This window comes from Netta rufina (assembly GCF_964035555.1).
Source record: "Netta rufina genome assembly, chromosome: 13".
NCBI classification, from domain to species: domain Eukaryota; kingdom Metazoa; phylum Chordata; class Aves; order Anseriformes; family Anatidae; genus Netta; species Netta rufina.
This window is the reverse complement of record NC_140136.1, coordinates 13,808,215-13,820,112: the sequence shown is the minus strand read 5'-3', so window position 1 is coordinate 13,820,112 and position 11,898 is coordinate 13,808,215. Positions and strand designations below refer to the sequence as shown.

Below are 11,898 nucleotides of genomic sequence, written 5' to 3'. Positions count from 1 at the left end.
GAAAGGAAAGTTTCTGCGTGATGAAGAAATACTGCTGTGTTCACTGAAACAGTTGAAAAACAAATGCTTACAAGCTTCAGACCGAACATTTTAATTTTTGAAACTTATGTAAACTGTCAGAGGATGACCAAGTACTAACAAGATAGCAGGAAAGAATTAGCGCATAATCATTAAATCCTAAATCAAATCTTCAGTGCCAAGGAATCCAGATGTTGTGAAAGGTGCTTTGTTGATTAAATCCTTGCCAGAGACACATACCACATTTCTATGAAGCATATAGAAATAATATGTTCCTCTTCAAGGGAGAAAGTCTTTAAATAATGTAGCATAACTTTATTAATTTTTCTGCTACTAATGACAAATTATGGGGGTTGTGACCAGTTGTCTTCTGGGATAAGAACTGAGCACAGCAAATCATTTCATGCAAACAACCATCAGAATTAAGTTGGAAACAGCCTTCAGTCTTTTGCCTCAAAGTGGTTTTCAGTTTAACTTAAAAATGCATTACTGGCTGGTTCTGCAGACATCTGATTTGATCCATTAGCTCTTACCATTGTACTACCAATTCTGAAGAAAATTCAGAACGAACAGTATTGACGCATAGCTTGTGTGCTTGAAATGAGCAGGTAATTATCTAATGAAAACGCCATGAAAATATGCCACAGTTGAGGAGGATGACATGAAGACAAGATCTATGCAGGAATCCAATTGCGAGTAAGTACACTTTCAGTATTTCTGAAAGACCACTGGAAATAGTTTTCATGTTTTCTCCGGTTCCATTCTCTTCCCTTTCTTGCTGTAATTGCTTTAGCCTCCCTCCTGTTCTTGTAATGGCTTTGAGATTTTAGTTAGATTTGATTTCTAGTTTCTTTTCTTCACTTGTGTCCATCTCTGTTAAAACACAGCAACAGAGCAGCTGCATGTTTCGCGTGACTGTACCTGTATAGGAAATCAAAGATAAATCAGAAAAATAACCACCTCCTTCAACTTACACAAAATATATCTGACTAACAAAAGTTAATTGTCAAGACTGCTGGCTCACTTCTATTACGGGAAACACTAACCAGAAAAATTAGCACAGAAAATATTTTCCACTCAGTATTTTTAAACAATGTTTAAAGCTGTTCTGGTAATTTTGCTGATCTCTTGCCTAGGGTGTTTTTCCTCCCAAACGCTCTGCCAAATAATTGAAGGAAAATCCTTTTTCTCCGTAACTAAGAGTGTAGAATTGGTAGAATAAAAAAAAAATTAAAACCACAAGAACTTGAAATAGCACACAGTAGTGATAATATTACTGTGTATTTATATATTCACTAACTGCTACAGCACCACATCCTGTTGCATTCTAAGATTATGCTATAAATCTTCGTTTCCACATCCCTTAGCAGGGTTTTCTCAGCAATGATGACAACAGTACACTGCTGGGAAGAAATGGATAATTTAGCTGTGGACATTCAATGGAAGGAAAATTCAACCTGTGACTGACATAAGATCTAAATTCAAACAGCTGATTCAGTACAGTACGACAGCTCACTTGCATTGCCAAGAATGCCTGGCCCTTTTACAAAGATCAATCTTGGTTAAGAAAAAGACTTTTCAGCTGCTAGTTTAGAGAGAATTGTAGAAAAAATTAGGACAATATCTGTAGAAAGCAAGTAGTATTTTAAATATATAGTGAATAAAAACTGGGTGCATAGGCATGTATAAAATCAGTACGCCCTTCCACTGGGTCTTCCTGGGATACAGTTAATATTCTTCACAGCAGCCCATATAGTGCAAGTGCTTTGGATGCATGGCTAAAATAGTGTTGGTGACAACCAGTTAGTTTTCTCACTTCTGTTCTTCCTATCCTTTCCCCCATCTTGCTGGGGGTGGAGAGGTAGGGAACAAATGAGTGGCTCTGTGGGTGCTTAGCTACTGACTGCTGCTGCAGTGTTCAGTCCACCACAATCCTTTCAAACAGACTTACCTAAAATCTTGTTGATAAACTGAGGTCTCCTTGACGCAGGTAAATAGACTCCCAAGAAAAAGACTGGAATTCCAGATAAAGCGATGGCAATTCCAATCAATGAATTTATGGTGTCACTATAGAGTGGCACTACCACCAGAAACACTGAACATATACAGAATATTATCGGGAAAACCACACTCAGCTGGAGGAAAAAAAAAAAAAAAGAACAAAATGTTACTGAGAGACTGATTTTCTACAGTTGCATATATTCTGGTGAGAATTACAGCCTCTTCTCTCTGAACCCCAATTTGTGAAATTATCTGCTCTTTTTCTTATGCATCTGACTATTTAGCTCTGTAAGAATAGTAGAATTGCTCTTCAATAGAACTACTACTAAAAATTACAAGACCATTGAAATATGGTAGGTCTGCCGTGTTGAAAGAAACTGTAGCAGAATGAAGTGTTTTTAGACAAATCCAATTAATCTCAGGAAACATGAATGACATTTTCATGAAGCTTATCCACTTAAAGTAAGAGAAAGTGATAAGAGGATAAGATATTGAACTGAAAACACCAGCAGAGCTAAATGTGGTCTACTGTAACAGAATTAACTTAAGCATTCCTAACTTCAGATTTGTAATCCAAAAAAAAAAAAAAAAAAAAAAAGTTCACTACTATGTTAACCTATTGAGCTCCCTGGTTGACAGAGAGCTCACTAAACTCACATTAAAAAAAAAGGAATATGCTATTATAATACTCACGTCTTCTCATCTAGTACACAAACTAGCTTTCATGGGACACCATGGAATGGAAGCCATGTTTTATGTCCTTATCAATTTGTAAGCTTCAGGAATAACATGTATGGTCCAGATTTCAGGTAGTTAATTGTAGGGAAGAGGGATTTTAAGTAATGCATTAAGTAAATTTTACCTTAAGAGGTCTGGGTCGGTCTGGTTCCTTCCACCGTAGATATAATTGGCCAGCAATAGACAGACCAACAAAAAACCAGTAACTGAAACTGAAGTAATTAATAAGCTTGAAGACATCTTCCACAGCCAGGTAAATAAGAGTCATAGCACACTGTCAGAAAAGAACATGACTGCGATGAACAACAAATTTACTGTTTATGTGGCTTTTTTCATTACAGTGACACCATCTTTCACTCCCTGGTGGTTTGGTGTAACTTTTTGCCGATCTCAAAATTCACTCTCTCAGAACCCACCTTGATAATAGTAAATCTGAAGTTCTTATGTTATCAACTAAACAACTACTTCCACTGTAGAGATTTACTGATACTTCCCATGGAGACAGTAGTACAAGCATAATGCTTCTTACAGTTTGGCAATAAGTAAGAAATAATTTCCTTTAGTTAAGTCTTTAGTAATTCTTCAATATCCATTAGGGGTTTGTGTCAGTATTCAAGTTTATATAATAGCTGGATTTTAACTATTCATAGTGCCACCATACTCATTTTATTTAGCATACAGAAGCCATATACAGATTTTACGAATTGTTTTAATCTGCATTTAACTTAGAGGAAACAGAAGTCTGATAACAAATCTTACACAGCAGTAGCCCAATAGAATAATTCAATCATCTTAATTCAGCTTCAACTTTCTTTATTGTTAGGAGTGTAGCAGGTTGTTTTCATAGGTGGATGTTCATGAATTAGCCAATTAAACTCTTTGGAGACTGTTCCTATGTTTTAAACAGAATTTCCTCTACTACCTCCTTCCAGCCTCTTTAAAGTTTTCCTTTAAATAATTCATATAGTCACATCTGGACAGCCTAAAAGGAAAGCAAAAATAACTTACATTGAAAAGCAGTGCTGGCACGGGTGTAAACCTCTCTATGTGGATCATAGACAACAGATCAGGAAGGTGACCTTCTCGAGATCCTACAAAAAATAGCCTGAAAAAAATTGCAAAGCAGACGTTGATGCCGCAGGTGAAAGAGAATGCATTTAAAAAAAAAAAAAAAACAAAAAACAAAAAACAAAAAACGCAAAACACTACCTGTCAGAATAACTGTTTATATCACTGAATTTTGATCCTTTGAAGATCCTTTAAACTAGAACATGGATTCAAGACTCTACAAAGATATACTTTACCACAACCATTTAGAAGACATATAAGCTTTTAGAAACATGCTGTTAACAACTATTCTTTAGAAAACAACCCTACGGGCAAAATAGAAAACTTCTACAGCAACTAAAATACATTTCTATCAATATAAAAAAAAAAAAAAATCTAAAAGCTAGTACTGGAAACATTGCAGCTTTCAATGACAGTTTTCAACAACAACCAGAAGAAATTGCCATGTGCTCAAAGAACAAGCACTTACAATTTTGTTATCAACTGTAACTTGTTCTGTATCGCCTAGTTCACCAGATCACATTCATTTTTGTTCTCAGTAGAGACACTGTGCATACATTCAATGAACAGGAAGCACAGCTGAATAAACCTACTTATAATTTCCAGTAGTCAGGTCCCTAATCAATGCTCAGAGGAAAGGTTCTATACCATATTTTGATTTTTTTTTTTGACTGAAGCTTAATAGCAGCAGCTTTTAAAACTTTGTACTTGGAGAAAAAAAAGCTTATGATTCACAATTAAGTTCTAAGTAAATGCATTAAAACAAGAACTTGCTATAATTATTGTATCAACTAAAATGGACGGTAACTCAACCCAAATAATCAGAAGGCGTGAAGACTCACAAGACAGACAACATTCATTTTATCTTTAATTGTACTTTGCATGCAGCTAGGACAGTTTTGGGGAAGTAAGGCAGTGTTTAGGATGAGGTTTATTTAGATCTGTTATTTTAGTATGGCTATTTGTTATAGGTTCAGATACAGAAGTGCTTTTGCCTCTCTCCTAACAGATGACCGTAATACTAACACCTAAGTACACTTATGAACAATTTTTAAACAGGACGATACCTTGATGATGCTAGAATTGAAGCATTAAGTCCACCAAAACAAGAAAAGGCTACAGCAATGGGAATTGTCCAACTGAAGATGCCAAATACCTCGTCAGCAAATGTCTAATGAAAGGAAAGAGAAAAAAACACACATGAAAATAACTGCAACAAAGCTTATGCAAAACAATGACATCAAAACTTTTGTAGTAAGTTTGTATGGAAAAATTAAAACATAGTGGGGATATGCAGCACAAAGCAGTACACAGCATTTCTAATTATTTATTGATTCTAAACAAGAGCAGGCTTCTAAACCCAAGTGCCTAGACTCACATTTTCTGCTCACAAAATAATTCTCACAAAAGACAAATTGTTTTTAGAATTTTCTTACCAATCCTATTACGTTTCATTACGTATAACACAGTATGTTATGCTTGAATTCATAAATATTGACTACAGAGACTAAATGATAAAAATATCATTACATATCCAAAAAGAAAGTGCTGTAACGCAGATAATAACCACAGCCACTATCACACCCACCATTTATGGACACTACACTAGCAATGTATTCTATTTTCCTTCTTTTCTAACTTCCAAAGCAAATCCTTTTTGCCCTTTAGCTCCACCAGCAGAGCCTCTGGGCTCTAGCCTGACAACATGGCAACTGACAGAGGAAGCGTTTTTTTCAGGCAGTCATTTGTTAGTGTTCCTAGACAATACTGTACACCAGCTGTGGTGTGACCTCCCATGACAAGAGTTCTGAAAACAAGAAGTCAGGAGCCTCAATGTTTCACAGCAAGGGATAAGAGTAATTGAATACCATTAATTGTTTAAAAATGTAAATGGATAATAATTTGCAAGGTACTGGTAAATTCTGTTCAGCCTCCTGCGTAGAAAAAAAAGGATAGACTCTTAGAATACCAAGTAAAATGTTTGAAAAAAATAAATAAATCAAGAAGTTTTAATACTTGAAGACTAACAGCTATTCAAAAACTCATCTCAGTCTGAGCAGTGTACCTCTTCCAAGCTTGAAGTTAAGCAGAAATCTGCTTGTGCTGCATTCAGAGGATGCTGGCAGAAGCCTTCCTGTCCCAATCCTACCTACTAACACTCGTTACTTCTACAGTTTCTTTTACTGATGTAAACTAACAGTCATGGTAGCACAAGTATCACGTCTGCATTAGCACAAAATTGTTATTTATAGAAGCAGGAAGTATTACTTGTGTATAAGTGGTATCCAAAGAAACTACAAAAATTCTGTCACAAAGATTTTGTGGGTATTGGAATATACAGAATAAACATTTTACATCTTAACAAGTAGCAATCATCTGAATGTTTTATGGACCTTTCTCTAAATCATTTTCTGAGCTTTCTCTTGCTTCACCATTTTCAAGATAATCAGACACAAAAAGCATCTAAGCTCTTTCAGCTTTCCGTAGGTCTGTCTTTTCTACTACAAAATCTTTAAATCACTTTTCAATACCCTGATATTTTGAACTACCTCCCCCTTGACTTCCCCTTTTAACTACCAGTCTTCATCATAACTTTTATGATCTACTAAGTTCAATCAAAGTGGATTAACATTGAGAGCTCGCCCTTGTTTGTCGAATATAAAGCTGGCCTTAACAGCAGTCAAATTTTGATTTAACTACTCCAGGAAGAAGATTACCAAAAGCAGTGCATTGTGCTCTAATTTCTGAATGTTTTGTAAGTTCAATAAAGCCTACACGAATTTTAATTGATTTTTTCAGGAAATGAGTGATTGATTTTTATGAGGCAAAACCCTGCATATAGTTTCAATCTTTAAATCATAAAACATGGAAAATTTTAGTGACATAATACAAAGCATGGCTGGTTTCCCATTCTGGGTTGACAAAGTACTTTGTTCAGCACATAATCCGGGTGAAGGCTCACTATCCAACTGTGCTTAGCTGTACAACATAATCTATGTTAAAAAGCAAAATTTATTGCATCCTTTTGTGTAAGTTAGTTGAGCCTGAGCAACAGCAGATGGGATTTTCTGATGCTAAGATACAGAGCAGAAGAGTGTCTAATTACTTCAATGGGAACCTGACTAAAAGGTTCAAAAGTAACACATCAACTCTGTTAGTCACCCTGATTCTTACTAAACTGCGTCTTTTAAGCTCTTTCTTTCTACGTGTTAGTAAAGGTTCCTGCAAAATGAAGCATCAACGCAGGGTGGGAGGGAGAAAAATGCGCACACACAAACACCCACATTAGTTATAAAAATTAATAGGAGAAAAGTATAAAAGAACTAAACCATGTAAAAATTCTGTTTTGTGTTTAAGCAGAATATCAATTTGGCAAAAAAGAGCATGCCATAAGAAATGTGTTTTATGTACCATGGATGATCCATTTTTCAGTCCACTGAAACTGAAAAAGCAACGAATAATTTACATTATTGTATATAAAAGATATTTGCTGCCCAAGAGTATTTACCAGAACTCACGGTGCTTTAAGATCTTTATCACATCTAAATGCAGCTTTGAGGAAACTCATCACCCAAAGCAGAATACAATTTGTAATGACCCAGGGAAAGAATTATGACTTTTCCAGAACAAGTAAAAGTGAAGACAAGATGAAAGTTCTAGTAGACAACTGTTATAAATTTTAAAAGATGATTTAAGCCTGGAGTGTCTCATTTCCAAAGCCAAACAGCAAGTGAAATTAGACACCAAACTTAAAACTCTCAGAGGATTTCTCTACAAATGCAAAGCTATGATACAGAACTCACTGAACAAGAAGTTAGAGAATTAAGATGTTTAGTAAGGTTTCTTAAACAATAAGCATTGAGATAAGTAATATTAACAGCTCAAAGTTATAGAAGAGAAGGGAAATGTAAGGATTTAATCTTATGCTGCAAGATGCAAATTAGCTAGCATGTCATTTGGAGAATTTTCTTCCCCATAGGACAGGTTTGTGTTTATTTTCTGTAACCATTTTCCAATTCCTTTCGAAAAATCTAATAATGGGCCCCTGTGGAATGCCAGATGTGAAACTAACTCAACGTCCATTTCCATCCCATCATATATATCTAAGATATGCTAATGTTGTTCCACTCATCCTGAAAAAACAGAAATCAGTCACGTGAGCAGTAAAATATAGAAAGAGTTAAGGCAAAGCCATGGTATCACTTCCACAAATTACATACAGATGAAGATGTTATAGATTCAATGTATTCTGGATGCAGGCTTGTGACTCTAAGATGTGTAACACTACTGATCCTGCTCAAATACAACAATAATTCATTTTCCTAGATCTGTACCACTCAGCCCTTTGAAAGGCAGAGTAACCTAGTAAGAGCCTTTACCAAACACTGTCATTTCTGGTGTGCTTTCTAATCCTGTAGTCAGGATTCCTGAGAGAGCAAAGGGTGCAGCATTAACTTCAAGAGCTTAACTTTACCCTAGGTAAGATACAGCATAAGAGCATTTTAATTTGGAATGATCTATTAAGTTCAGCTTGGCAGACCTGTCTGCAAAATGATCTTTCGGCAAAACAAAGTTAACAGTTGAAAGGTACCTGAAGTTCAGTTAAACTTCCTAGTGACATTACCTAGCTTTATATGACAAGTATTGACCCAAAGCCCTTGTGCAAGTGTTTTCTAGCTGGGTTTCACCCTCGCTTCCAAAGTAAAAAATAAAAAAAATCAGCCAGGTTCTTGTATTACTATTAAGACAAAAAACACACTTTTATCCTTCAGAGTCCATATTAGTAAATCCTCCAAAGCTCTCATTTTGACAGATGTGAAGAAATGGCTTCTCCAAGGCTATGCTCTAATATTTCTTTTACAGAAAGTGTTACTGAAGTGTAAGTAAAAGTGGCCACGATAAGCATTCAAGTGTGCATGTGTCAGAGGGTTATCTAGCATAAGAAAGAAGGGCAGAGAAAAATACAAAAAGCAAGTCAAGTTATCAAGCATATACCTCGTGCACTGTACCAAGAGAAAATAAAAGGGGAGGGAGAAGAGTTAGTGGCTGCCTTCTGTTCAAACTGTAATTGTACAACCACGAATCCTCCACAAACAAGCTAGACCTGGGCTCTGACCTAAGCACCTGACCAATTCCACTTTAACTACCACTACTTCTGGGAGCAGTGAAGTGCATTTATAAAAACAAATCAGCTGGCAACAGGGGAAAGAATGGAGCATTTGCAGGGGTATGCGGAGGATGACAGAGGAGCCTACCTGGAGGCAGCTATAGCAGAAGCATTTAGTCCACCATAACAGGAGAAAGCCACCACTAGGGGGATGGATTTCTTCTCAGGTTTCTTCTGAGAAAGTCTAAAGAGCAAGAAGGATTAAGAGATTAAATTGTCATCTCTGCTACAGTCTGTCAAGTCCTGTAGTCCAGACTTGAACTACAACTGCTTCTAATAGCTAGGAAACAGTAAAAGAATTCAGTGGCTTATACAGCACTTGCAATTTTAAGTCCTTTTATGCCCTCCCATCCACTGGACACGTAAGATACACACATATACACGCACACTGTAGAAAGACATGCACCTGGAATCATTTCCCTCCGTTCTGATTTATTTCCAAACCATCAATGGGGAATAGTTACGGAAGACATCAGGAGCTTCCAGCCTTGCACTTCTCAGCTGAACTGCCCTTCTTTCTCCACAACTAAATGTTACATTACGCCCAGAAGAAGGATCAAAAACTGAATGACAGCTTTGTTTCAAGACACGAATGACTAATTTAACTACATTTTTGTTTTTGTCCTGGCTTAGTTTGATCTCATGATCACCAGCTGGTACTTTGTGAATATTTGTAAGAACACTTTTTGTTCTTTGAAATATCCAGGCAACAGTTTTGTATGAATATGTTGAACTAAATGCAGCAGGAATTATCCCACATGAAGAGCTGCCACAACAAAATACACAGGATACATCTCACACTGAGTAATTCAGGCATACCAGACAATCAGAAAGACCCACATTTATTTTAGGAACCACAAGATGAGAACTCTTTCATCACACTTGCTGCACATAAAAAGTGCACGTAGAGGCATGTGAAAAATGTCAGACTACACTGAGAGCATATGGAACTGCAAGCAATGCTGGCAAAGCAGAAAACCAGTATTGATCAGATGCATAAATGCAAAGAGAATGTACTGTAACATGAGCCATAAACTTAAACAAAGCTACGCCCAAAGATTAGGATGTATTTTGATTAGGAAGTCATCCACAGAGCCTCTTTAAATAGCTCATTTCAAGATCCTATCACACACGTGAGCTTTTCCAGTTTCAGTTCTACAACATTCTTACACTGAAAGACATATAAAGTGGTAAAGAGATTATGATATGAGACCAATCTCACTAGTATTTAGGAAGTGCAATTAATTTCTCTTAAGTATAAAAACATTCCTACATTACAAGAAGATCAGTCAGTCTGAACTACAGCCTGTTTTTTTTTTCTTGGTTTTTTTTTTTTTTTTTTCTTCCCCTTTAAGCTTCTCAGGCCTTTAAGGAGCTACTTCCTAAAGAAAACAAAGACAGAAGGATTTATGGCAATCATGGAGCTGCACAAGCAAAAAAGCTAGTGAGTACATGAAGTTTCTTCTACTACCACAGCTCCCATTCATCAAGACACTGTATGACATATGTTTATTTTGACCAAATAAGATTTAATGTCACATATATTTAAGACAGGAGAGAGGGTAAACAACTGAAAACAGAGCCAGAAAATTGTAAAGGTGAAATAGAAAGCAGTGTAAGAAAACTGTTCAGGTCTTCTGTAATTCTTGTTTCATCTGCTGTTCTGTTGATTGATTTATTCAAACAGGCAAAATTATCTCCTTGTATTATTGGCAATGCCCTTCCTTACAGGGAGAAAAGTGTACTAGTACAGAGCAAGGTCAAGTGCAACATGAAATTCTCTCCACCTTCAGGTCACTCAATCCAATCATATGGTAGCAGAAACCATCACTATTCACTGCATTAATATATCACATGTATACTGGATGTATAAAGAGGTCTCTTCCGCATGGCCCATGTTAAGAATACCCCTGCCAGCTCCAACAGTAGAAATTTAGTTTGTGTCTTCATGGTGGTGCTGAAGATACTTGACCTAAACCTACCCTGGTGTTTATCCTGTTCTGCACCCTTTTTGTTTGTGTGTTTGTTTACTAGCTAGCTGTAGAATAAGGTTTCAACACTTTCCAAAAAAGTCCCTTGCTTTTCTCGTATTGAAAATATTATGCAGCACTCTTCCAAGTTCTGGCTCAACTTTCCAGCTTGACCTCCAAAGCCAGAGAACTCGTACCACACTTGGCAGCAAAAGTGCTGCATTGGTAATGAATTACGGCTAGCTACAAGAAAAGAAGGCAAATGAATTGTACTAAACAGCCCTTGTCCAAAAGTACCTGCCTGTCTCTAATGAAGAGTTTGGCCATTTTAAGGTACAGAACTTATATTTCATCCAAAGAAACTCTACGAGGAGGTGTCAGTACAGCAAGAGAAGGTAGACGTGATACCGGCAGGCAAAGACAAGCGGATTTCCCTGTTCAGGAAAGAAGCCAGTGACTGGCAGATGAAGAATGACAAGCAATATCCAAAGGTCTAAGAGTAACTTAAGAATTTTTGGCTGAATTCAGTTAGAAGTGTTTCATAATTTGTTCAACTATACACCAAAGAAGCATAAAACAGCTAAGACACACGGACTCCCACATTCTTGTATCACTGGAGGGGAGAGCATGCCTAACCAGAGCTAGGCTCTTCTAGAATATGAGCACACCAGGGTAAATTGGATTCATCAATGCTGGACTTGTAAGGTGAGATTCAAAGCTGCTGAAGTGGTCATCTTTATCCCAAATCTACAGACAAAATTGTACAGCAACAAGAAAGATGACAGCCAGCTATGGAGAGCAACCAACTGCTTGCTTCCATCAGAAAGCATTTTTAGCTCTTCTGAGCAAAAGCAAGCTGCCAAGTATTAACCATTGAATGACTTCAACCAACTAGCCAAAAAAAAAAAGAAAAGAAAGACGTGACCACACACAGGA

General features: G+C 36.7%; 1 protein-coding gene across 3 annotated transcripts in view; it reads right to left on the bottom strand.

Annotated features, from left to right (window-relative positions):
- Positions 1 to 80: 80 nt before the first annotated feature.
- Positions 81 to 11,898, bottom strand: part of SLC7A6 (solute carrier family 7 member 6) — a 30,067-nt gene continuing 18,249 nt past the window's right edge. For all 3 annotated transcript variants that reach the window (XM_084294593.1, XM_084294594.1, XM_084294595.1), the window contains exons 6-10: positions 4,893 to 4,996; positions 3,766 to 3,862; positions 2,882 to 3,031; positions 1,970 to 2,153; positions 81 to 939 (exon numbers count right to left, since the gene is read on the bottom strand). In XM_084294593.1, the coding sequence (XP_084150719.1) occupies positions 845 to 939; positions 1,970 to 2,153; positions 2,882 to 3,031; positions 3,766 to 3,862; positions 4,893 to 4,996 (630 nt within the window). In that variant the 3' untranslated portion in view covers positions 81 to 844. The remainder of the gene's footprint in view (positions 940 to 1,969; positions 2,154 to 2,881; positions 3,032 to 3,765; positions 3,863 to 4,892; positions 4,997 to 11,898) is intronic.